Source organism: Embiotoca jacksoni, unplaced genomic scaffold (genome assembly GCF_022577435.1).
Source record: "Embiotoca jacksoni isolate LCO1_2020_lvr unplaced genomic scaffold, fEmbJac1.0.p SCAF_12, whole genome shotgun sequence".
Lineage (NCBI taxonomy): Eukaryota > Metazoa > Chordata > Actinopteri > Embiotocidae > Embiotoca > Embiotoca jacksoni.
Window position 1 is genome coordinate 15,838,059 of NW_027185252.1, and position 27,545 is coordinate 15,865,603.

The following is a 27,545-nucleotide window of genomic DNA, read 5'->3' on the forward strand; positions in this document are numbered from 1 at the left end:
CACATTCTCATTTAAGTGTACAATTAGTTCCTTGTGTATCATGTTTGCTCTTAGAGAGATTTTTTTTTTCCTCAATGGTTTGAGGCTCTGCTTGTTGTGTGTTTTGAATTAGGGAGGCTGAGGAAGGTTTTTATGCATGTTTTTTGTTGTTGCTGCTTTAGCTTTGCCTTTCTTCAGTTAGTGGCTCTAATAAGTGATCACAGAATATTGTAGCTGGGTATTATGTTCAGATTATGAAGCATTTATTAAAAGGAAAAATAGAAAAATCTTCTTATTTCCTTTAGTTTCTAATCCCCGTACAATACCTATAAAGAAGCTATGGAATGTATAACCCATTGAGCGTATACCCTGTGCTTCTTGTTACTGATTCGGCTCCTTTTTATCAAAATGGTGCATTTCAAGAATTCAATTGGAATCTTCAACCTTTCACTATTACTGTTATTTTAAATAAATTGCATCAGTATGCAAATTAATTGCTACATACATGAGAAGATTGTTGACATGCATCCAGTGATCACTGTGGAAAATAAATCAAAGGCATCTTTGTGCACGCTTGCAGTGTTGGAGATCTCTCACTGAAATATTCAGCTCTGGTGTTTACACATTCATAAAAAAAAAAAAACGTACCCGCTCCTATGTGGTCCACAGTCACAGAGCTCTTTTCTAACAGCCAGAGAAACTCCAGCGACTGTAGTTACAGTAGACGTCTGTCCAGAAAGGTCGTGGCTAATTAAACCGTGGTGACTTCACTAAACTCGCTCTGCAGAGCCAGCCAAGCTCTGCTAGGAAACCTCCACCACAGAGCTGACTGGTCCTGGAAACAGCCGAGTTGCCAGGTTTGTTTGATCCCCTCCTGCCAGTATCAACATCTGGGTGTGTTTGTGTGCAGGAGGAAGACCGGGAGAGGTAGATATAGAGAAGCCAGGGGGCCACCCATGTCTTTAATCAGCTTTCCTGAATGAAATAATGACGGTAGACACACACTGCCCTCTTGCCATGTTTTCATGAACTTGTAGATCAAAGGTCGAGTGGGGTTTTCTTTGTGTGCGTTTTCTCGGTCTCACTCAGGATGCATTCACTAGAACAAAAAAAAACAAAAAACAGTTTCACCGTTGCTTACATGAGGATGATTGCTTTCACCATAGGGATCCAGGAAGCTTTTAAAAACACACTTCCGAAGGGCAGCAGCAGATGCACTGTTACATTGTGATGAGAGAGACAGAATGAGTGAGAAATCTGAGGTTTAATGGAGTCCTTATTGTACTCTGGAGCCCCATTGAACTGGAAGAATCTGACTCCGAGTGGGCCTGCTCATCCATCCATCCATCCATCTTTAAGTATTCCATCTTCTCCTACTTGTAGTTTGCCGCATTAAATCATGAAACTGATACTGCCCTGACATGAATCTAATTTCAACCCTCATTTTTGATTATTGTACTTAGCATATTAACAGTTGGATGCCGCATCAGAAACCTGACATTGGATTGACCCAGAATAAAAATGTAATCGTAGAGGGGGTTTCTTTATCTCCCACACAATCTCTGGTCCTCCTCAGAGTGAGCTAGTGATAGAGTAATGACTGTAGCAGACTCTCTGCTCTTGGCTTTCTGAAGCCAAAAGCCTCAAATGATTCTGGGCATAATGTATAAGCTGTCAGCAGAATGATGGAAACAAGCGTTCAGGCCTTTTATTATGAAAGTCTCCTGCTCTTATCTCGGCTCCCCTCCGTGTCAGGAGAGTTTGCCAGGGCATTCTCGAGTGCCACCGCATTCCTGGCCGCCCCTGATGTCTGGACTAAACCGAGGTGCAGGCATTAGCCAGAGCCGCCAGCAGAGAAGAGACTGGCACTGACAGGCAAGGACCTTAGTCAGTGCCCATCTGCTGCCAGAGCCGGCTAGGAAACCATCATTTATTGTCACTGATGCGAAAAGCAGCTCCTGTCCCTCTGGAGACATATTGTCCTGTGATCGCTGCACTAAATAAGGTTTCCACACCAAGTCTGCATGTTTGGCTTCGGGTTGTGCAGCAGGGTTCGTTCTTTTTTTTTTTTTTTTTTTTTTTTTCCCTCCTTCTTTCTTTTTAATCCATCAAAGTTGTTCATCCCTGCAGATCATATTTCAGAAGACTTGGAAAGAGCATCCCTCGTCTTCCAACTCTGTTTTATCTCCTATCTGTCATATTACTCTGTAGAGGCTGTGGAGCAAGAATCAACCATGCAGCTGGCTGCACTTCTCCGACTCCCACTTCAACAACAGGCCCTTTAGTCTGCAACATCTATCAGACTTGTGTGTTTCGCCTGGCTGCAAACTGCTGAGCTCCTCCGTTCCACTGTGACTTAATCTTCCATCTTTGGCGCATAATGCTGGAAAAATATTGTTGAGTGTGACCCCAGATGTTTGACATTACTGTTCCTTTATTTTTAGTGTGATACTAAATTCTGTGTTAAATGTTGCTCGTGCCCTCTGCAGGGTAGTTACAGCACTTACTTGAGTAAACAGTTTGCATTATGCTTTCATGTCGACTGTGTGTAGTCTTTGTTGTATAAAAAAAAAAAAAAAAAAAAAGGGAAACCGATGTACCAGAAATGGCTGCCTTTATTCTGCATTGCTGGACTCTTCAGTTTTCCTCTAAAAATGGTCTCATTACTGGATTAGTGCCCAGTTTTTCAGGCCCAAAGAGACAAGAACGATCCAGCCTGCTTTACCTGACTAAAGCCTAATCCGTCTTAATCTAATAATTGCTCCCATATTTTCCCTGTCTTGAAAGAGCGCAGCTGCAGGGTATGACTGTGGCTCCATATTGCTGTGCATCATGGGTAATAATACCCATGGTCCCTTTCATGGCCGGGATCAGATCTGTGGATGCCGCGAAGGCTTTTCAACGTCATGGTTTGGGTGTTCCAGAAAAATTGTAGCACGTCTTTATCTTTTTCTTTCCTCTATTCTTCTTTTTCTTTCTTTCTTTCTTTCTTTCTTTCTTTCTTTCTTTCTTTCTTTCTTTCTTTCTTTCTTTCCCTCCCTCCCTCTCTCTCTGTCGGCTCGTCTTCAGTCCTCTGCAACACGTGGGTTACACATTAGGCTGCCTGTGTTTCAACAGCCAGCCTTTTATGAGTGGCTGTTGAAAATTGGTGAGAGATAGCTGTGCTCAGATGTCTCTATTTTCGATGCAGCATGACAGTTATGAAGCCTGGTGCGGAGGGATGGCGCTGAGGGTGGGTGGGGGGAGGGAGGTGTTGATGAGCGAAGGGGCTCATATCTTCTCTGAAAGGCTTCTGGAACTCCCATCTGCCATAAAGCGAGCTGATCACTCTTAGTGAACGGCTATTTACACATCATGCAGTAACGAGGGATAGCACGGCATCGCCACGCTGTGGTTAATGTTCTGCGTTGGAGTTAAATAATCAACAGTGACATGAAAGAAATAAGCAAACTTTGATTCAAACCGGTGGAGCTGCAACAGAAAATGGAATAATAAGAGTACAACGAATTATATTTATGGGAGTAGAAGGTACACAGCAAATTTCTGCAGTGGAATAACCTGCAGTAAAAGTGAGCGAGTGAAAGTTTGATTTTGGGAGTTTAATTTCTTAGTTAGACTACAGCTTGTGTTCAGAGATGCTCTTTGGTGAAGTAATATTTCAGATTTTGCTGTGTATTTTCAAAAAGCAGTCCACACTTTCATGCTTTGAAAAAAAAAAAAAAAAAAAAAAAAAAAAAAAAAAAAAAAATCTGTTACCTAATATACATTATTCATGTCTATATTTTTTCCTGCTTAAAATTTGATTTTATTATCTGTGTGTAATGGAGGCTCCTATTGGCCAAACTGTCCTCAGTCCCCGCATGAAGCCTGCTTCAGGCCTCCTAGCACGACTGGCAATAAGGCGGTAATGGCCGAGGATGTGTGGCCCATTAAAACACACTTGGAGGAGCGCTTGGGTGGGGCATAGCCAACACTTTGATGCCGTTGACCGCCTCCCAGTGTGCTTATTAAGAGATTTATGGCAGACGCCTGTTCCCTCCCTCCTGCCGCTCACACTGTTACACGAGTTTTTTTTTATTATTTTTCCTGTCATGGAGACCATATGGGGCACCTCTTCATTTCAATCACAGAGGTGTGTCGGCAAGCAGGGGCTCATTCACAACTGCGTGTGAGAGGTGACATACTTCCTCCAAAATGCCACGTCGATTTGTTTTCTGAGGAAAATGAATTCCTGTCATCCAAAATTGTTTGGGTATGAAGTCCGTGACATCGATGGCTGTTGCGGCTTTTTGACGGAGGAGTGAAGCACGACGGTGGAGCAGGCTGGTCCACCTGGTGAGGTTGCATGCCGGTTGCCATGCCAATGTTGCCTAGTAATAAACCGGGGAAGGGGATCTTTGTCTCGAGCCCGCTCCCCGCCGTCAGCGGTAAGATGGAGTTGAACACGCATGAACTGATGGTAATCTCAGTGAGGTTTTGTTATAATGAGCCCAGCCCTCTCTTTGCACACAAGCTCGTCCCTTCTCAGTGCGACCCCTCCGCAGAGCAATTACCTGCCACAATAAGAGCAGCGATTGAATTTAGGTGGCATGTGTGCGTATGGGTGTCAGTGGTAAAAAGGCAGCGCGACTCCGCTGCTTTGAACATGGTTTTCAATTAGAAGCAGTGGAATTAACTCAGAGATGTGCTCCTCTGATGTGTGCCTTGCTCAGAATAAAATACTACCTGGAGTTAGTTTTTCTTTTCTTTTTTTCTTTTTTTTCCGTTTCTATTACTTTGATCCATTTCAACCAGATAGGGAGTATGGGGGTGGGTGGGGTAATGACTGAGATTGAGCACCTGCTACTTGATCATAACTGAAAATTGCCTTGTAAGAGGCTCAGATATCATTTCTAAACCCATAATCCATCACTGTAAGATCTCCTATAGTGGATTAGCATTGACAGTTTTTTTTTTTGTTGTTGTTGTTTTTTACCAATTATTCCTTTAGTTGATCAAAACAAGTTTTAAATCTCATTTAATGATATAAAGGAATCGTTTAACATTTTGGTAAATAAACCTGATAACTTGTAAAGAGTTGGATAACTCTGTCTGCCTTCCTGGAGTCTTGACCTTGAGAGGTTGCCAGGCAACCAGCAGAGACTTCAGGTAAGCCATTTATCAAACATAAATGCCAAAAAACTTCAGGTTCCCATTTTCTCCGCTGTGAGAATATCGCTGTGAATTAAAGAAACTGCTTCTAGCATGTTGACTTAACTCCCTCTACTCCTGTACTTTGATTTCTTGCATGAACTTAATCCAAGACAAAGTCGCCTACTTAAGTCTACAAAAGCCGACAGAGGTCAATATTTTTACCGAGCTGTCACTCCAGTTTCAACAGCTTGATAGAGACATTGTACCTGGTCCGTCCTGTTTAACATCTCTGCTGTCAAGTTATATAAAGTAACCCCACTTCTTTGTTTGGGTGTCATTTCTGCTTCATGCACTGCTGATTTCTCTGTGCAGTTGACATTGGAGATACCAAAACTACTGCTGACACACACAGCTGTTAAAAATACTGACCAGGAAACCACTGCAGCTATTTTAGCTAAATAAACTTATTCCCAACTTTTTTTAAATAGACCAAAGATTTGTATTTATTTTTGCATCATTTTTGATACCAGAAATTAAACCTCCGTTTTGTTCCATGATACACACTCTTTAAGTTTGTTTTTTTTTTGTACAAGGATTTTTTTAAATCGTGATTTATCCTGATGTAAAGCTCCTAATAAATCAGAGTGCAGTTAATTGTGCAGCATCACTTGTCTTATGCTCCTTTTTGATTTTCCACTCGGTTTTTATTAGACCATATAAACGCCGTCACTTTTTCTTTTGCCATCCAGTTTCAAAGGAGACAACCAGTGGAGGCAACCAGTGGAAAACTGAAACACACATCTAGTAATTTGTTGACAGGCCATGAAAGCTCTGTCAGTGGACTTTGGTGCTTCCCATGACTGCCCTTCATTCTCCTCTCCAATTTATCTCCCTGACATCTCGGTTCACGCAGCCGAGGATGAAGCTATCACGTTTTTTTCATCTCGGCTTTTACTTGAGCTGGTAAAAGAACACTTGCTCGCACCGTGACAGATGGTTGTCAGCGTCCATCTGCAGATGCTTACATGCCAATCAGTAAATAGTTCTATTACATTAAAAGTATCTGGCACATGCTTACTGATTCACCCGACAGAAAATAGTCAGGAAAACAACGAGATACTATAAAGTAGACATGAAATTCATTGTACCACTGTTTACAGCTAATATGGGTAATTTGTCTTGTTATCAGTTGTATTTTGATAATAAGCTGTTATCAATATTAAAACTGATAACGTATCTCGGTTTGCTCCTTCCTTCACTCTGTTTGACGTCTGCCTTAATTAGAAAGCTGAATCTGTTAGCTTGACAGTCCAGTGAATCAGCAGGAATCAGCTGCGACTACTTCAATTTCAGAAGAGTTTAAAATATAATCCATGTTCTTCTACCCACTGCTGGCATGCTGGGCCGGTTTAATGGAGGATGTCCTCTCCTCAGCCTAAAGATGAGCAGGAGGATCACACTCCTGATTTTGAATGTTTACTAGTTCTTCAAAAAGTTGACCAGAGGGCAGTAGCTGTGTCCTACAGTGCAGTAAGCCCTGTGAACATGGCAGGGCTGATGACACAGCGGCTGCTAAAATAGATGCTTTTAAAGAGAGTGCCGTTTTCATCTGCGTTCCCTCACTGCCTGTCTTTTGCATCTTGAAAGATTTATGTCATGTTTTTCCCGTCTGTGCTCATCTGTCTGACCTCCTGATTGACTTCAACTCAATAAGATGTTTTGTTCTGCCTTCAAGTCATGCTAAGCTCTCTTTCAGATCTGGTGAACTCTTGGAGTTGTTAATAATTGATCCGATCAGGGGCTCTCTAATCGTGTCTTTTTTCTTTCTTTTTTGGAGGGTGTGAGAAGTGGGGGGCTCTTTTGAAGTTGCACTGTTTGTTGTCAGTGTGTGCAGTTTGAGTTAGGAGGGATGATGTTATCTGGAGTCTTGCTGCTCTTATCCTTAATTGGGTTATGTCGATTTTGTGCTTTGCGAGAGGATGAGTCATGAAAATGGCGTGATTACAGTTGTGTCTTTATGAACAATGGCAGACGAGAGGAGGCATGTTTTGCCTTTTAGAGACACTCTTTGCTTCCAAATGTCCATTCAAGAGTTAAAAATTCTTGTTTGACAAATTGTGAGACATGTGAAACTCTGGGATGCGTGTGTCGTTGAGATGAATATCTAATAGCGATCACTGTCTCACGCTTCGGCTGCAACTCTCATTTCTGCGACTCCACGGCTCCTCGTTCTGCCGTCCTGTCACTCTGAAAACATTTCAGTGCAGCTGTCTCTCTTCGACATGGTCTGTCGAGAAGCTGTTAAACTCGACGCACGCGCACACACACACACACACACACACACACACACACACACACACGGGGGGGGAGGGGGGGGGGCTATTTGAGCTCCCACAGTGGGTGTGCCGGGTGCCAAGTATTTGTGGGTGCCGCCGTGAGCGTCTGTGTGTGTGCAGGGTGACTTCCACTTTAACCTCCAGCCGCCTCAGACCTGCGTGTCTTCCCTGGTTGTCGTCACAGTGCGTGTGGGGGGAGAGGGGGGGTGTTTGCAGAAAGTTTCAGAGATAACATTGTGGAGTGTGATAGCCTGATGGAAACACAGATTACAGGATTTTCACTGATAACATCTTCTGATCTGAAGGAATTAAGATTCTTGAGCATTTACGAAAATACAGGGCATCGTTTCCATAAATACAAGTTTTAACATCACTGTGAATTCCCGTGTGTCACCAGTGTCACCAACCAGTTTCTTATCTGGATATTGATTTCATTGTTAATACAGTCAGTTACCTACATACCTTCTCTCTTGGACCTCAGTCGTGCATCTTGCATTCAGTTCTATAGTATTATTTTGTTACAGTGTAGTTTTCCCTGTAATGTGATTCATCTCGGCCTCCTCTGCCTGCCTGTGCAAGCAGACAAAGTCAAAAGAAAGATGGAGAGAGAGACAGGAGGCGTGGGCCGCTGATGAGCCCATTATGGTGGGTTCTTGCTGTCAGGCCGACTTAAAGGCAACTTCCACCTGACAGCAGTGCCAGGCGTAATGGGGTCGGCAGTGCAGCGAGCTGAAGTGGAGAATCCCTATGTGCAGATTTTTTTTACCCTCTCAGCAGTTTCTCTCTCCATCTTTAACCCACTTTCTGTGTCTTCAACTTTACTTTGATCGAATTCCAAGTAAACTATTTTGAAAATGCAGAACTATTAATATTTCAAGCAGATCCCTGCTCATCTGTGTGTGGAAGTAAATCCATCAGAAGATTTTCCATCATTTGAATATTGATTGGTATCAGAGCCAGGGCTTCTTTTTTGTTTTCCAGTTTTATTAATTGGAAAAAAATGGAGGCTCTTGGAAGAAATATAAGCACATTTTACTGTTATGAGGCTTTATAGTTTAGGAAAAGAATAATAATCAATAGATAATTTGTTTGCATGAGTGTTTGATAAGTAAAAAGGATGTAGATTTTGTGCTTCCAGCTTCTCCGATGTCAGGATATAACTTTTCTCTGTCCGAGATCATTTTGAATTAAAAATGGGGTGTTGTGAGTTGTTGTTCGGTCAAAACAATCAATTAGAAGACCTTTTGTGCACCGAGAGCAATTTCAGTAGTTTCTGACCGTTTCTAGCCTAAACATGAATCCTAAAAATGATCTACATATGAATCAATATTGATTAGTTAAAGCTCTCATTCTAAATCTTAAAGGGACTCTGTGGGTTTTATATAAAATTCTGTGTTTTTACCTTATCTGCATTCTTTGAATTCCAAACATGATTTCCTTATTTTAATCCTGCATCGTTTACTTTCTGGTTTGTTTTTTACAGCCTTCGATGGCTCATTGCTCGACACCTCTCAGTCTTTGCATTGAATGTTTTTTTGTCGTATAACAGTCCCATCCTGTTTCCCAATCTGCCTGTTTGTTTGTTCTTTATCTTTAACTCTCCCTTTCAACTCGTCTCACTTTGAAGGGCCTTCAGTCTGAGTTTAAATGGCCTTTCTCCCTTCTTATCTCTGTAATGTCCCTCTGTGCGGATCCAAACATTCCCTTTCCTTCATGTGACTCAGTCAAGAGCATGACCTAAATTAACTGTATTGATTTATTCAGACATGTACAACTTTAGAGGAGTTTCAGTTTCTGTGTGACGGTAGTAGAGGGGATCAGTGATGGCAGTTGGCTTTGTGTATTCGACTCTGTTTGTACTGTTTTTGCATGAGCCCTTGAAGTCTGTTCTTGTGGGTCTTTATATGAGTGATGGAGAGGCAGGATCGCAGCGCGTTTGAGAGATGTAGGTCACGGTACCTTCTCTGTTGGAACAGTACAGTAAACTTGGCAGACTTCCTCAGATGTGATACACCGAGCCTCACTCTACCCCCCTTTCTCTCTCTCATGTCTGTCATCCTGTGGTATGTGAAAACACCTTATCTGCCTGCGCTCTCTCTGCGGGGACTTTAACCGGAAGTCATTCCCGCCCTGCACGGATCTAAACGCACACACACAAACTCAAACTGTACGTCAACGAGCATCTCAAATTAAACCATCAACCGCATGCCAAAGCCGCGCCGCGTCTCCAGCAGAGTTCATAACGTCGCTGCACAGAGGAGGCTCGGTGTGATGGGAGCTGGCACACTACCTCGCACCCCAGCTGTAGGCTTGGCCTGGAGGCACGGCGCTGTCTCCCAACATTACTTGATAGATCGTTCGAGGTGGATGCTGAGGAAGACTCTGCCGGTGTTTCCAACCCATCTGCTGCCTTTTATCCCAGTTTTACCCAGATGGAACGAATTCACAGCCTCTTAGGGGAATTGTAAGAGGCCATTTGCTTTTACAGAAGAGGAGTTGTAACAAGTCTTTGTGCAATAAATCAAAGGCAGCGTTCGCACCGGAGCTCAGTTCAGATGTTGAAGAATGTTTTATCTAAATATTATTCAATAATCAATAGAACTTTACATTTTTCTTACAAGATTAAGTGTAGAGCTGCAACAATTAATCGATTAATCAATTAGCTGATCTATGTTGATAATCAATTAATCATTGAGTCATTTTTTTTTTTAAAGAAAAATTATGAAACTTCTCTGATGCTAGCATCTGAAATATGAATATTTTCTGCTTTTTTGAGCACCCCGTGCTAATAAGCTGAATATCTTTGGGTTGTGGACTGTTGGTTAAAAAAAAAAAAGAATTGACATTTTGGGCTGCACCTTCGGCTTTCAGAAATACTTGTCAACATTTTTCACCATTTTCTGACATTTTAAAGACCAAACATCAAATGACTTCAAGAAAATAATCAACAGATTAATCCATAATGAAATAATCCTTACTTCACTGTTTGATGCATGCAAAGGTAGATAATACTGAAATATGTCCATCCATGAGTTCTGAGAACCCAATGTTGCATTTGGTTGCAGAAAAAACAGAAAATCCAAACATTTGAGAAGCTGGAATTGTGTTTGGTGTTTTTGCTCAGCAATTGATTCATTTTCTGCCTTTTCAATAATTACACACTAGTTTTTGCACACTACTTTTGATCATTTTGTCTGTCTTGAAAGCACGGAAAAAGTAATAATTTGATCAAATCCACTGTATGCGGGGAAATGATGCACCTATATGGCTCAAATTGAGGAGAAAATGTGAAGTTTGATTCCAAATGAGAAATTTCAGCTGATGTAGTAAAGTAAAAGGCAATCGTGTGGCAGCAGGTGTCCTTCCTGAAAGCTGTAAATTTCTCTCTCACATTGATATTTATAACTAATAGAAAAGGCCACCAGGCTGTGACCTTTAATACTGTGTCTCCATGGGGAAAAAGAAAAAACATGATTCCCCATAGAAGTCATCAATATCTGCGGGCTGCCAGACCTGGTGTGAAATGAAAAACAAAAGCATGTAGGAGCAATAATAATAAAACTGAGTCATTTTCTCACTTTTCTTAACAGTCAGTGTGCCGAAAACGTTTTTATTTATTTTTTATTTTTATTTATTTCAAATTCACATAAATATGTGGAGCCAAAGGGAATAAATTCAGCCTCCTCTTCATTTCTTGTGCGTTAGATGAGATCTCACCATTGTCTTTAGTCTTGCATCTCTCAGCTCCTCCAACGCACCAGCTAGCAGGGCTGTTTCTAGTTTTTTAGGGACCCTGTGCATTTTAATGAATACAGTTTTGTTCAATTTAACTTGGCTGTGATTTTCCCCTTGCACACAAGTTTAAATTTCTCCCAGTAGAAACCTCTCATCAATATAAACAGGAATGTTTTAACGCAGACGTTCATTGCAACGACAACTAGAATCATCATACCAGTGATTACATGCATCAAAGGGATAAATCCAGCATTTATGAAGTGTTTTAAAAAAGATTTCAAAATAAATAGTGTATTGTGATGTAACCTAAACATATCACTATTATTTTTAGGCGACATGTCCGAGCAGCATGTCTTAGCTGTTGGTAAAATCCTCTATCTGTCGACATTTGTACGACAACCCTTTTCTCGGCTCACGGCGGAGTCTCAGAAACACTGTGACCTCGTCAGTAAAGTGTGTTTGAGCCTTGAAAGGACAAATTTATGTTATTGTGTGCTTTGCAGAACATAGTGTGTGTTTTTTTTTTCCCCCACTTACTGACATCTAATGCAAATCTGCTACTGTGGATTTAGAGGAAAACATGGTGATTATAGTCTTCAATGTGTCTATCCACAAAGGAGCAGTCAATCGTGTTTGAGCTATTTGCTCTTTATTTGCTGTTAGTGCAGCAGAGTAAAGCGCCTATCAGTTGTGTTTTTTTTTTATTTTGGCTTTAGGAAGAATAGTGATGGTTCTGTCAGTGTGAGTGTGTCGTTAACAGATATTTCTCCTTGTTCGAGCTGCAATCTTTTATGTGCGCAAGAACACACCAAGCATTTTTTTTAAATTTTTTTTTTTTTTTTTTAAAGGCTTTTGAATATGTGAATCAGTGATGCATATCTCTGGTGATTTAAAGGCTCAGTTTGATCCACCTGCACACCTCACATGCACATTCATGATTTCCGTCCTGCTGACATGACTCATGGTGGTCCACATCTCAAGCTGACACTGCTGTTTCTCTGAAACGGTGCGTGTCATTTCCTTTTGACTGTCATGTAATGTATGGGGGCATTTAAGGCAAAATTATTTGCTCTTGTCATCCAACCTTTCCAAAGCGGCTCTAGAATAGATGTTTTGTTTGAGCAGCCTTTCTGCCCTGCTGCATCTTTCTCTCCCTGCCCATCTGTCAGCTCTGACCACCTGCAGCTGAGACAAAGGTGAACCTGATGAAGAGGCGTTCAGGCCGGGACAGGACAGGAGCGGTGGGATGTTGGGGGTCAAAGATTGAGGGATTAACTTGGCTCATCTTCAACAGGGTCCTTGGTTTAACGTTATTGAAAGATCCCCTTTTTACCAGACTCTACACAAACACACACACACACACACATACACACACACACACACACACACACCGTCACGCAGGTGTAGGTATGCTTAATCGACTCTGGCGGTGGACTGTTCCTTATGATAACAAACCCTAACATCAGGAATGATAGCATTGTGTTATACACGGCAGACGAAGGCCTGTCTTGACACCCTTTGCAGATGGTTAGTGACGAGTAGTTCATTGTGGTAGTTCAAACAAGATGGCGGCGTGCAGTTGGAGCCCTCACTAAGATTTTTCTAATTGGAACCAATCATGAGCGCAGCTTGTAGTGAAAAACACGAGTGAAAAATTATTTACCTTCAGTATGTTGTCATATTTTGGCCCTTCAACAGTAGGTGAGGGTGCTCGGCCATATTACAGTCAAGAGTAATTTAACTGTGAAAAGATTTGTGTGGCTATTAACCCTTACACTGCTAAAATATATTATTGCAATGTTGTCACCAACAGTCTCTTGTCAGTTATGTTTGCTCTGTGTGAGGAATTTATAAAATGGGAACATTACAAATACAAGACATGAATATAAACTTTCCTGTGATGTGAAACCAAACTTAAATACCAAAAAAACCTGAAATTTGTCAGATTCACTTCTAATAGCAGAGACTCCGTTCCAAGAGTATGCCATATCATATTATTCACGATAATATCAGTTCAAAAATAAATAATATCGTGACATTGTTATACTTTATACAGTATGATCATACACTTTATATAAAAGTGAACCTAGTCGCCGGGTCTGAAAAGTGAAGCCGATGTGGAAGTATCTTGAAGTGCAATACCACTGATGGCCACTAGGGGCCGGCTCCAAATGAGGGAAAACACATGTCTCTTACATTATGAAATACAAAGTCAGTTAAAGTATTAGGTCTCAGAGAGCTATGTTTTGGGGGCATGCCTGGTTTGATTGACAAGCTTAGTTTTGCTGTCAGGTTGCTGGTATCGGTGGGCGGGGCATGGTGTCCTCCGGTTCTTAGTCAGATCCTCCCCTTGCTCCTTCCTAGCTTGTCCAAATATGGTCACAAACTGCAGTGGGTTGCCACTTAAGTATGACGTGTGTTACATGCGCAACGTACAAACAGTAGCAACAAGCATGGCTGTTGCATTCACGCTGACAAATAAAAGTACCATACTTTTTGTATTTGTATGTTCTCATATCGTCAAGAATATTGTTATCGCAGGAAAAACCCTAAAATATATTGTGATATTGTCTTAGGCCCATATTGCTCACCCCTCCCTCTGTTTTCATGTTCTTTCCTCGGTCTTCCCTCTGCTTGTTGTATATTATGACGCTGACTGGATAGTAAAATAGAACCGAAGTAATATTCACCCCGTGTCATTTTGTCCGGTGAGATGTAGTGAAATAAAGCAGAAAACGTGTCCCTCGCACAAAGCTCCTTCACAGCACCGTGAGGGAAAATAAAAGATTTAAGTGTGTGTGTGTGTGTGTGTGTGTGCGCAATACATCATGTCTTGTTTGAGAGACGTGACCGAAGTGTGTGACCGTCAGAGCAGAGCACCCGCTCACCTCCCAGCCTCGCCAGGAGGAAGACGTATTTTACCCGTGTTGGGTCGGATAATTTTACGACAAAATAATTCACAGCTAGCCATTATTGTCTAAACATCACATTCCTCCGCTCGGCTAAGTGGTTGCCATGGCATACACTTAATTAACGGAAAAAGCAGTAAAATGTTAACAGCAGCCCCTTTCTAATCCTCTGTCATTTACTTTCTGCCTGTTTTTTTTTTTTTTCTTCCCCAGTTCTGTCCATCCAGGCCGCTGCCATCCAGTTCACCAGGGAGCCCAAGTCCCAGGATGCCTTGCACGGTCGCAGCGCCATGCTACGCTGCGAAGTCAGCGACCCGGTCGACATCACGTACAGCTGGCATCACAACGGCCAGCCGCTGGAGAGCAGCGACAGGCGCTTCCAGGAGGGCAGCAACCTCAAGTTCACCGCCGTGGACCGTCAGCTGGACGCAGGGAGCTTCGAGTGCGTCGCAGGAAACACGGCCACGGGAGAGCAGCTCCACTCCACCAACGCCTCCTTCAATATCAAGTGTGAGTGTTTGGTTTCGAGCCATTCTCACCCTCATCCTGAAAAGAAAAGAAAAAAAAGAAAAGAAAAAAAAAAAGATTTATTGAGTGAAATTTACCTGCTGACTGGGTTTCATAATGGCAACAAAGGTGTGCATCCAGTTTCTGGATCAAAACAGTACAACAGAAGTGTCGGTATAAGATGACGGGTCGTATGAGCTGCAGGAATGTTTCCACCTTGTTGCTTGTTCTTTGTGGCTTCATCCCTCTCTCCGTAGGAAACTGGATCTGTTTGCCACCAAGCATGTGTTTTTTGTTTCTTGTATCTTTTTTTTTTTTCTTCCTCTGTTGTGTAACATTTTCTCTTCCCAAATACTCTCAAAAGGCTTTTGTCAGGAAATCACTGAACAGTGTACTTCACCTTCGAGCTATGTAATTATTTAGGTTTAGATTAACACGGCCCTCTTTGCTCTAGTTTTTTTATTCATGTCAGACGTTTCACTTAATCTCCTTCTCGATGTTTTGTCCAACTAAAGGAGAGGCACGCTAGTGTCTTCACTTAGTTTTTTTTTAGCCCTTTAACCAAACCTCAATGACCCTCTTCGGTTTCAGAGGAAGCCATGGGAATTCTGCTCAGCTCTGTTTTGGATAAATAACAACCTTGTTTGCGCATTGTCGAAGGCCCTCAGGTACCAGTCGTTACTGAAAAGGCTTTGTGTCTTACAAACACTGAGTTTGTAGCGATGGTCGTTACAAAAAAAAAAAGCAAAAAAAAAAAGCAAAGCAGGGTTGAAAAATGGCTCCATCTGGAATATGTTGGCCTCTCTCATTGCATTCAGCCGGGAGGTTTCTCTTTGCGGTGATGATACTTGTTCAAAGGCTGATTACAAGAACAGATGAGTGTCCAGAACTCCTAGAAGCAAACTGAGACAGACTTAAGAGGGAGAGACGGAGGGAGAGAGCAGCTTTAACCTCCTCTCAGTGATTTGTGGTGTGTGATGTTGAGCACACTCTCTGAATACTCAAAGTTATAACCAGATAGATCAAAGAGGACCATCAGTTTCACAAAGCTTGTCGAATCTGAAGGGACCTGCTTTTTTTTATGCCGCAATTGAAAATGATCGAGTGTGTCAATAAAGCTCCGATGACATACTCCCATTAAACAGAGTGAAAAACAAAAAAAACAAGTCAGACATGAAGCACCAGTTCTCCAGAGCTGCTGCCATCATGACTCAGAATAAACGGTATTATCTGCCAACTCATCAACATTCCCACACACCAGAAAAGCGAGGCATATGTTTATTGGAAGGAGGGTCATTGTGTAATAATTATTACAAAAATACTGAACTTTTTTAATTGTGAAAATGTATTCCGCCTCCGTATACATGTTTATATAAGAGGGTAGATGTGCTTTGCTCTCACACAAATAGAGAAATAAATGTCAAATTGCTCCAGTTTATATTCTGTAACCTGATCACTAAAAGTGTTGCAGGTTTGGACTCAATTCAAGACACACACAGATCATTAAAACATCATATTTCCTTTTTGTGCTTTAGAAAAATGGCTAATTTAAGAACTAGCATGATAAAGTATCTTTATATTAATAACAGATTAAATGATTGTGCACTATGTTAAGTGTTGCTGTTAATAAGCCCACAGACATGTTTCATCAAACTCTGTGGTTCCCCTCAGCTATACAGAGACTTTGTAGTGTCTTTCAGGTGATGGTTTGGGTTTTACAACCTGTACATTTAGTTTTCGTTCACTCTCAACGCTCCCTTCGCTGTTCTTTGTTGATAGAGCAGGCAGTCAACATATAAGCTCTTAAACCCACTCTACACTACTTAATTAAATCTGAAGTGTAATTGTCTTTAATTCCCTCTAAATGCTGGACAGACAATGTTTGCATTTGCAGATTTAAAAAAAAAAAAGAAAAAAAAAAAGCAGGTACACTGGAAAATGTAGAAGTGCTTGACCCATTCAGGTTAAAGTAAATTAAGCCTCTTTTCCACTGCCAGTACCAGCTCCACTTAATTCACGTTTGGTACCTGGTTCTTTGATTTTGTTTCCCACAGCACATCTTACTCCCTTAATGCAGCATCATTACTATAGTGATGCCACATGAAACTACCATGATGTAATCTTCGAACAAGACTTCTCAGTAAACCACGGTGTGGTTTTGTGGCTTACCATTAGTCTAGTATTTCAGTGTATGTAAAAAATGTGCTCGCTATTGTAGCCTGGCTAGTTGTTAATGGTGGGTTTGTGCCGGATGTCCTGGTCGAGCGTGCAGTTGACACAGCGATTGTTACAATTCTCTTCCTCCAGTCGGTGCACTGCTGTGTTTTCACGTGACCTTTTGAAATCAGTTCAGCTTGCTTCAATTGAAATAGTACTCTGTAGCAAGAACTATCCACAACTTTAGCCCAATGAAAAAGCAACAACACAGACGAGAACAGTTGAGCCGCTCGTGAAAAAGGAGCTTAAGTCTTGAAGTTGACCAGTGTATCACAGTATGGAGGTATTTGGTTTTCTTTAACCACATCTAAAATGTCAAGTGCACATGATGTTTCTGTGTTTGGAGTTGTAAGTGAGTGTATATCTTTGCATGCATGGATTCTCCATCTGTCTCTCAGCTTGTTGGTGAGGCATCATGTTAAGGAGCCTTTCAAGAGGCCTGAAATTTGGTTGATTTAAAGAGGCTGTCAGCAAATCCACTTTCATTCACAAAGTATGATGCTGGTAAAACTGACAAAAGTATTCCTCCCTTTTCACATCATGTGTGATCACTACATACATCCAGTCCATAAAGCAGATATACAGCCGAGAGGCCGATATGACTGGCGAGTGTTATTAATGCACCGCACATTAATATTCTGGTCGGAAATACAAGAACCAAAGCTTTGTATCAGTTTGATAAGAATACGGCGACATGAGTGTGTTCCTCAGGCATGCCTTCAGATAACAAACCACCTACAGTAACATCTCTCTACCATGTTAAAGGAGAAACGAGATAATTTATAGCGCACACACTTTCCTCCACCAAACGCACACTGTAAGGTAGCGCGGTGGTAAATCATCCCGAACCACCTCTTCATGCTTCATCTGTCTGCGTATATCTACACATTTGTCTCAGAGTGACTCGCAGGTCGGCCGGCCTTCTGTGAATCCGTTTAGGTGGGTCAGACCATGTTATGACAGATCATCTCATATTTCCACAACACATATTTAACGGGCGATAAAGCCGCATGCAGCTTTAAAATGAAGAAACCCCCCCCCCCTCCCCCTCTGGCATTAATCCTGCATGCGCATTCACTTGTGTATGCTAGATTGTGTGTATGGTAGTAAATGTGGGTTGTGGGGGGGAGGGGGGGGGGGTTGCTCCATATGTACTGTACATGGACTGTACCCGAGTTGATTGTTGCCCCTCCCCCTCTGAGGAGAGCGAGATTAATTTATCTTGCTTTCAATGGTGGGTGGGCCAGTCCTGCCAGTTGAGTTATTCAAAGTAATTATCCCCCCTCTGTTTTGACTAATAGATGTTTTAGCCCCCCCGCCCCGCCTCCCTTCCCCCGCCTTCATCCTTTTGTCCCGTGCGGTCACTGGGTCTCCGTGGCATCGCTATTATCAGCACGTCCGTTGGTCCTGGAGGCGAAGCTGCACTTGAGTCTCAGTAAGAAAGATGCAGACCGACAGAGTGCTGGAAGTCAGTGACATGTAGCTGACAGGAATGAGGAAAATACCCAGTAGAAACACAGGAAAGCAGACACACTCCCTTCTCTGTGCAGCCTTTCAAATCACAGAACCATCTTGGCTTAGTCACACAGCATGTGTCCTTAACCTACATTTGTTCCGCGGATGCTTTTTTCAATTTTTATATATTATATATAAAGCGTCCTTACGGATCACTAGTACAGCTTCACTTTTTCTTCACCCTCTCGTCACTTTTTTTTCTTGATGTTTTTGTGAGCTGACAAAATGCAGCTCCTCGTGTTTTATGACCCGAGCGCCAACCGTCAGCGTCTCCCCTGCAGACTGACTTCATCCCAGCGTCAGCGTCTCTGGTTTTTTTCCTGCCTCTGCCTCATCACAGCAGACGCAGCGACGTCTCTCTGAGTTGCTGTAGTTTTCAGCCTGGCCTGCTGACCTGTCAGCCACAGCTGACAAAATCGGACACCCCGTCTAACACTGAGCCGGCTCCGCTACACTTTTCCCAGGAACTGAGCTCGGACACTTTATTATTTTTATTTTTTTAACAATGTTTACAAAATGAGGGCTCTCCTTCACATGCATGAGGTATTTCCCTGCCCATATGGCTCTGTCAGTCAAATCATACCTTCACCCCCCCCTCATAACACAATCCACCTCTCTGCTGCAGAAAACCATGGCAACAAATCAGCTCACTGAGTGAAGCAGACGCGCGCACTCTCACACACTCTCACACGCTCACACACTCTCACACACACGCTCACACACTCTCACACACACGCTCACACACTCTCACACTCACACACACGCTCACACACTCTCACACACACGCTCACACACTCTCACACACACGCTCACACACTCTCACACACACGCTCACACACTCTCACACTCACACACACGCTCACACACTCTCACACACACGCTCACACACTCTCACACGCTCACACACTCTCACACACACGCTCACACACTCTCACACACACGCTCACACACACGCTCACACACACGCTCACACACACGCTCACACACTCTCACACACGCTCACACACATTGAGCTTCTCTTGGCACGGTGAGGGATGAATGGTCCAAGCATCTGCCTTGACGATATCCGCACAATTCATCTGTTATCATCCCCGTGCTGATAGGGCTTCCTGTTCTGCCTCCAACATAATAATTATACGCCCCTAATTATGGCGTTAGCTGCCAGGCCTGCTCCAACACTTAGTCATGCATTCTGAGAGGGATTACGGGGAAGTATTTGCCACTAATAGGTTATGAAAGAGTGCCTTCTGTTTGTCGAGTGGACAGCTGGAGAAACCTGAACTGTGAATGGAGCTGTGAGGGGAGTAAAGGGTGGGAATGTGCGGCTGTTAAAAGAAAGAAATTTAAAAAAAAAATCCAGGTCAAATTGAAACTGATTTGACACCAACAATTGATTTTAACATGCTTAACAACCAAGTAGGTCAGCAGCGGTAGAAACTTGAGACCGTCACAAGGCAGCGTGTTGAATTGTCTGCGAACGTCGAGAATTCACTCATCGGTCAAACAGCGTGTCTCGTACTGTGAAGACTTGTCTTATCCTCCATGTTTTTCTCTATTCACGCTCTTCTTCTGGCACTTTTTTTTCAGACTCTGCTGTATTATAAAAGATTCTTGCAAATGTAAATTGATATCTGACACATGAACTCTAAATACAGAGTGCAGTCTCCCGGATGTGACAGTTTGACACACACACCTGTTACTCCAGACAGGTTTAAAACAAATGCATCTACTTATTTTCAGATGATGTTTGCTTGTGATGTGACTGCCGGTCATGTTACACATCAGACTTGTTGTTGCACCAAACCTTTTATTCCGCTCTCCTCCTACTCTTGAGTGACTCATTGTTTCCCCTGCTGGTTAGTCAGCCCCTTTTGCTTTCAGTGCCCTAATAACGGGTCCGTCTGAGTGTCTGGCCCCAGGTCCCCATAGCCAGGTGGTCCTCCATCACCTCCTCTTCCTCCTTCTCGCTAAGTTACTGCAGCTATTGACTGGAATGGCCTTGAATGAGACACACTGCTAATTTGCATCTTTTTCTGTTCCGTCAAAGATATTTTCACGCATGCATTCATGCTTAAAGGCACAGTATTATCTGCTGGGTTTCACTCCACACACACACACACACACACACACAGAGTTGTTAGCCATCTGTTTTAGGAGGCAGCTAATGAGCAGTGCCTGGCTCAGACGGGGATATAAACGAAGGGAAGGGAGGCCTTGTTACTGTAGCGATGGTTTCCCATGATCCTTGGGGGCACAGAGCACCGCCAGGTTCCTGTGTAATTCATTGTGACAGGTCTTCCTCTAGCGCCCCCTCTGACCTCGCAGGGGTGCTGCGTCTTTCCTCCCTCAGGTGGGCTCATGTCATGCATATTTCATAGCTGATCCACACCACAGCAGAGGTGCAGCCACACTATCAGCCTGAGGCCATCGGACTGGAGCTCAACATTAGTGTACACACCAACACTTACACTAATAAAGGCCCAGCATACATACACAAACCCCCACAGACTTGTGCATAAACTGGGGCAGCCCAAACAAACAGACTCTCTGTGAGTCCACACTGTAGATGCACCCAGGAACCACACAGTGTGTACAGTCACTGCACGTCATGCGACCGCAGCTTATATATCATCACATAAATAACAATTAGCCCTTGTTCTCATTCGGTGTAAACATGAAGTATTTGTGTAGTCAACACACAGCAGGAGAAGGGGAATTCCTGCAAGACTAAACTAAGACTGTATCACAGCCAAATGTGAGGTATCACTCAGTGAGGAGACGACTGAGGTCTCCATAAATCAGACAGTTTCAACATGTTTGGTGCCTTAGGGCACATTAAAGGTCAAACCAGCGTCAAGGCACACCACCTCATTGATAATGAAGTATGTCACGCACATTATGAGTGGCAGTAATTCCATCAAACTTCAGCAGTGTTGAAAAATAAGCATCAAACTGTCAATCGTATAATAAATTTATTGAAGTGCTTGTTTTTTGGGTCGAGGTAGCGGTTAAAGAAACACCTTCTTTCTGTGAACTCAAACCGGAAAGGCGACTGTAATGCAGTAAACGTGAACAATCCCGTGAGCCTTTGCTCCTAACATAGCTCTGACAACAATTAGTGTTGACCGCCTTCTCCGGTCACCAGAGAGGTGAGCTTAGAGGAGAGAGGGATGATGCCTCTGAACATCAAAAGATGTACAGTATCTACTCATCTACCCTCGGACAGCTGTGAGGTTTGACATATTGTGCGTAGGTGATGTATAGCTCGGTCAGACCCTTAATGTTAAAACCACATGACACCCCTCGTTCCTCACCGTCAGCGCTCGCTTCCACTCAGGAGACGGCCGTGGATCAATGTCCCACCATCAGTTTTTTTCATTTGTTCTCTCATCACTCGGACACAATTGATCAAGTTTCATGTGTGTGATGCCTCTCATCTCTCTGATGTGGCATCCCCTTCTAGTAATAGTGTAGAATCACCTAATCAGTTTTGAAGACATTTCCAAAGATGGACGATCCCAGGGTTTTCAAATTATAACTGGCAAGTGCTTTATCTAAACATGTTCATTGTTTTCTATTTGCTTGTTTCCCTCCTGCCTCCTTTTACAGGCTTCTCTGGCAGTCTCTCTTTAAACAGAGTAAGTCAATGAATCGCCCATTAAAAGTCCGTTTAAAAAGCCCAGTGAGCTGTGGTGAGAGCAGGACGGCGGTGTGCTGATGTGAGCCGACCCAGTGACGTGGTAGCTCGCTGCTTCGCCTCGCCGCTCCTGAGTCACAGCGCTGTCACGGCGATGCGCCCGACTCTGCCCTCATCCCTGTTAGAGCCATTACCGTTGTCATGTGTCCCGTGAGGGCAGACGACGGGACGACCACTTAACTCGATTATTCCTGCCTGCTTCCCTCCTCCCACTCACAGTCTCCTCTGTTCCTCCGCAGGGTTAGAGAGCGGTGGCGTGACTTTGAAGGAGCCCATCTCAGAAGGGGAGATCGAGAGCTCTGCGCCGGTCACGCTGCGCTGTCATATTGACGGACACCCACGGTGAGTCTCCTCTCCTGCCACCTTAAGTTCAGAGAATCAAGGGTTAATGATCATGTTGAGGACTTTCCTGGAAAACCACTGTTGTGTCCTTGGTGGCCTTTCTCATGACCTTATCTTCCTCCTCTTCCTCACCTCTGAATCTCCCCCTGAACTTCTCTCACGCCCGTTCTCTTTCTTCCACCTCTGCCTCACAGGCCGACGTGCCAGTGGTTCAAGGACGGAGTAAAGCTGACCGAGAGGAGCCATCAGATTAACAACAAGGAGAGGACGCTCACCTTCAAGAGCGCCAGTCCGGATGACAACGGCCTGTACAACTGTTGCGCCAAAAATGCCGCCGGGCACGTCTGCAGTAACAGCAACTTCACTCTCAACATCATAGGTGTGTGTCACCTTGTGATTGAATGGCTCCATACACTTATAAAGACTTATAAATGATATACAGATTTTTATTTAGGATTTTCTTTATTAGAAAATAGTAACAGTGCCCCTCAAAGATATTCATTTTGCAAGAGACTAAAACCGAAAAGCAGCAAATTACCTCATTAAAGAAGCAAAAAAACAAATTTTATTTCAAGTTTTCTCATCATGATCTTCTCATTACTTTTCTCTTGGTCAACTGTTAAATGTTTCACTTCTAGCTGCCTGCTGTTTTGATCAGATGTTTTCCACTTTCCGATTAATTTTTCCACACCTGGAAATGGCAAAGAAGAAGAGGAGGACCATTAGTGGTGAGGGAGCGAGAGCAGGAAGAGAAAGTGATAGAGTCCCAAATGTGATTAGCAGAGTCTGTTAACACCTTCTTTCTTAGACAGAAACAACGTTATAAACATGTACAGAGCGGACAACAACATCAGCAGCAGGCTCTCTATTCATCTAAGTGCAGCTCTCACACACACTTTGTTGTACAGGGAGGCTCTCTTCCTGACTTATGTTGTTTACTCTGTGTTTGTGTCTCCTGTGTATTACCTCGCAGTGCACCTCAGAGCAAGTACAGTACACACAGCAGCACATCTGTGTATGAAACCTGATGCTGTGCTCCACTTCAATTAGCCACCTGTAACACACACACACACACACACACACACACACACACACAGGGTTCGCACCTGGGTGGAGGAAGAATGGATAATTGTTGAGTTTCCAGTTACGGTGTTGCCACCCTCCGGTCCTCTATAGAGCTTCACCTTAAAGAAAAGGCTGACAGATTTAAACTGACTTTCAATGCACCGTCACAGATCTTTAGATTGAGGCCCTCCCACCGACTTCCTGTGTGGGCCAGGTGTGCTCCGAGTGCACGCCTTTTCTCTTTCTTTACACCAACTGGGAGCCGTATCCTAAAACCGCCACTGGCACCGTACCACCTTTAGCTGTGCAGATTTGAAATGCTCACACGCATAAACCTGGATTAGGGGGTAATTTTCATGTTCCCATTCCTTTGTTGAGCTCAAGGCCCTTTCGGCTTTGTATTTGTCTCTAAAAATCAGTTTGGCAATTACTCCTCCTCCTCCTCCTCGATTGTACCGCACCAAATCTGTGGTTTTGGGAGGTCAGAGCAGCCGCGTCCAGGGTCAGCCAACACGGGGAGGTTTGAAGACGGCTGGTAGGTTAGAAAAGGTCAGAAGAATGTGAACAAAAGAAGGAAATAATGCAGCTGAAGCATTTATTTTTTTAAGGTGATTTGAAATTTACTACAAAACTCCTGTAAGCTACATTGTTAACAATATAAAATGACAAGTCTTCTTTATTGTTTACCCATTAAGTTATATATCAGATTGGTCTTTTGATATTATATTGATATTTTTGTTTACATTGTTGTTGTTGATCCCACTTGAGTCTTAACCCCAAAATTCTGGGAATAGCTTTACAGATTATCACAGAAAAGAGAGCGAGAGAGAGAGAGAGAGAGAGAGAGATGATATCCTGCTTGTCCACAAGGGTAAAAAAGAAGATTGTCCAGATAAGCTGCAGGGTCTGTTCACTGACCTCATTAAGTCTCCCTGGGGCCCCCTGCTGTGTTGACACACACCGCCACCTGAAGGCCGCTCGCTCACCAGCCTCACGCAGCTGTTGGCAGCTTTTAATAAAGGCCCGCAGTAGATCGATGCGTCCACACAGATGGAACTTGATGGTCTGATGCCTGCAGATGTAATCGTGCAGATGTTTCCCTGCCTCTCCCAACAGATAAGAGTTTCCCGCGGCCGGTGGTCACTCCCGAGGACCAGGTGGTGCTGAAGAACGAGGAGGCCGTGTTCCACTGCCAGTTCACCGCCGAGCCGGCACCCACGCTGGAGTGGTACCACGAGAACGAGCAGCTGGTGAACAAATCCCGGTATGTTCACCGCTAAATCCTCCCTCTTTTATTTCTCAGCATACATCTAACTCCTCCGGTTCTTCCTCTCACTTTGTATTCTCCCCTCTTCTTTCCTTCCCATTATATAAGCGCCGTTTCTTTGTGCCTGAGTGTGCACCAATCGGGTCTGCCTTTGAATGCAATGAGGTGGAACCCTTGCATCGGGCCCTCGGCGTGCTGTTTCAATGCGGGCTTAAGAAAAATTGCACATGAAGGAATGTTATTACTGGAATAGAGCCCTGTAAAAGTTTCTCTGCAGTCTACTATACATCACTTGAGCGCAGCCTATCGCAAAACGCCGTGCAGGCCTCCAGTGTTTGCGCGCCGAGCGGAAAAAACCCCGGAGCTAGAATCAGCTTACCAGCATGTCCCCCATAAACACATAAGCACGAGATAATAACCAATTTCTATACATGGTGCCAAGTGTAGCCTGGAGGTTCACAGCACTTCATGCTTATACATGGTCACACTGTAGGCAGCCCGCTCCTCGTGAGATCCTGGTTGTCTATTTCAAAGTGATTATTGAGCTCACTGAGCAAAGAGAGGTGAACGACTTCACCATCAATAGTTGGTCATTTGTGTAATGAGCCTGTCAGAGGCGGATCTAGTGCTGACTCAGCACCAGGATTGCAGACGGATGGTTAATAAGCATGAATATGAAAACACACACAGACTGTTCCTGTGAAAACCGGGCCTCTTTGTGTGTATAAGGTCCTCCAAGGCAGCCTGGTGTTTTGTGTATTTTTGTTTATTGATCTGGGCTGATTATAAAGCCGAAGGAATGCAGCTCTCTGTAGGGGATATCATCTGTTCCACACCTGCTCTGTTTAGATAACCCTCCTCAAGACAGACCCTAAATATCTGATGCAGATTGTAGTTCATAAGTATGAAACTAAGAAGAAATATACCGGACTATTTTTACAGACAAATTCTGCCCTGTAGGTCCGACCTCAGCCACACTGAATGTTTCATCACAGGATCACATGTAGCTGTGAGGATGATTGCCTTTAAAAAAAACCTCCAAAAAAACTCATTTTGTAGTTATTTTAGACCGTTACCTCAGAGTGGAGTAATGTTCCACAAACCAGTTCTCCGTCTCTCGGGCAGAAGCGTACTCGCGCTCCCTCGGCTCATTTCCTGCACAGAGAAGAAGAGAGGCGATGACACAGAAATATCAGCCCTCCTCAGGGAACCCACCGTCAAAACACATATGAAGATGAATCCGGCTTTTGGAAAACTCCTCTTTCACAGAGCACCCAGCAGTGCCTTTGTCATATTCCTCTCGACTTTACATTTTCAATTTTCCCATGAGCCCGTGCGACGACTTTCTCATACAGCGGTGATGAGCTGTTGATTTGTCGGTGGAGATCCTGTCTGTGCTGTGCGGGATGTGCAACTCCTTATCGGTCATCCCTGAAGCTGGCTTAAGGTCAGCCTTTAATTATTTCTCATCGCGTCCATCACTGGCACCGATACTCCCGGCAGCCTGGCAGAGTTCAGGGGCCAGCTGTCAGGATGTAGGACACTTTTCTTCTGTATTCTGTGGACAAACTCGCAGCATTCACTGATTTGGAGCAGCAGATGGCTTCAGTTTACTGAATCGGGCAATTCTGATAGGTGACATGCCAAGAATGAAGAAGTAGGCTTGTGTCAAAATGTGCCCAAATTTTCTGGCACTCTTTGAATTGTTCTGTGTGGTGGAGCATCTCCACGGTGCTCCTCCTGGCAGGCCAAAACAACTGCTTAGGAGTTATTTTCAGATGCAGTGAGACAGATCTGGAGGAGGCAATTGTGCAGAGATCATATTATCTGTGACATGTGATGTTCACTTATAGTTGCCTGGTAGTAGCCACGCTCCATTATGGTTTGTTTCCAGTTGTTGCATCTTAGTGGACCGCTGGTTAATTTTAAAACGACTGAAGCAGCCTTTTAATAGCACTGATCACCATATCACGTATGCTGTGCTCAGTTCTAGATGTGTTTTTATGTTGTTTGTTGGTCCGATCATGAGAAAGTGTTTAACCTCTTCTCCACAGGGTGTTCCTGCTGTCCAATGGGACTCTGCTCATAACGCAGGTCAAGCCCAGGAACACAGGAGCCTACAAGTGTGTCGGCCATGGCCTCAGAGGATCCCACATTACCCTGGAGGCCTCCCTCCTCATAGCGGGTATACATAAACACATACACACACAAAATTGCGGTGGTTGAGTTGGTAGATAAACACCTGCGATTCTGTAATCTGAGAGTGAGATGGGGCATTTGGCTTCCATATTTATCCTGCCCTCCATCTCTCTCTGTTGCTTCTTCTTCTTCTGGCTCTTTCACTTAGAGCCAGATCCTGCCAATGATAATCTCATTCCCTTATTGACATCCGGCCCAGCTGCATCCACTACATAACTGCACTGGAGCATTTAGATACTTCCCCTCCACATTATTACCTCCCAACAGTACAGCTATTTGCCAGGCGTGTTTTGCCCAACAAGCCTCCTGCAAAGTGAGCAGTACACCTGGCAGGCTGTGAACAAGCAATAAAAGTAACATAGATAACACACAGGTATCACTTAAACAGGATAACGAGCAGTGTAGTCATGAAGTTGTGAAATGCTGGAATGTCATGATTTTATTTTTTCTCGCAAGAACAGACGATTTCTAAATGGACAAGTGCATTAAAAATCACAGAAAAGTGAAAACAAAACTTAAAAGAAATGTAACTTTGTTGTTGTGCGTAAAGTTTAGTTTCTGATGCATGCTGGGAAAATAATGTAACATGCAAGTCCAGACACATCAAAGCTGTTTAATCATTGCACACAACAGCTCATTTCCTG

At 43.5% G+C, this 27,545-nt stretch overlaps 1 protein-coding gene across 1 annotated transcript in view; it reads left to right on the forward strand.

Annotated features, from left to right (window-relative positions):
* The window catches only part of ptk7b (protein tyrosine kinase 7b), a 73,933-nt gene that overhangs the window by 36,094 nt on the left and 10,294 nt on the right, over positions 1–27,545 (forward strand). The window contains exons 2-6 of the mRNA XM_069145082.1: positions 14,306–14,602; positions 22,268–22,370; positions 22,565–22,749; positions 24,552–24,699; positions 26,757–26,887. Coding sequence (XP_069001183.1) covers positions 14,306–14,602; positions 22,268–22,370; positions 22,565–22,749; positions 24,552–24,699; positions 26,757–26,887 — 864 coding nt within the window. The remainder of the gene's footprint in view (positions 1–14,305; positions 14,603–22,267; positions 22,371–22,564; positions 22,750–24,551; positions 24,700–26,756; positions 26,888–27,545) is intronic.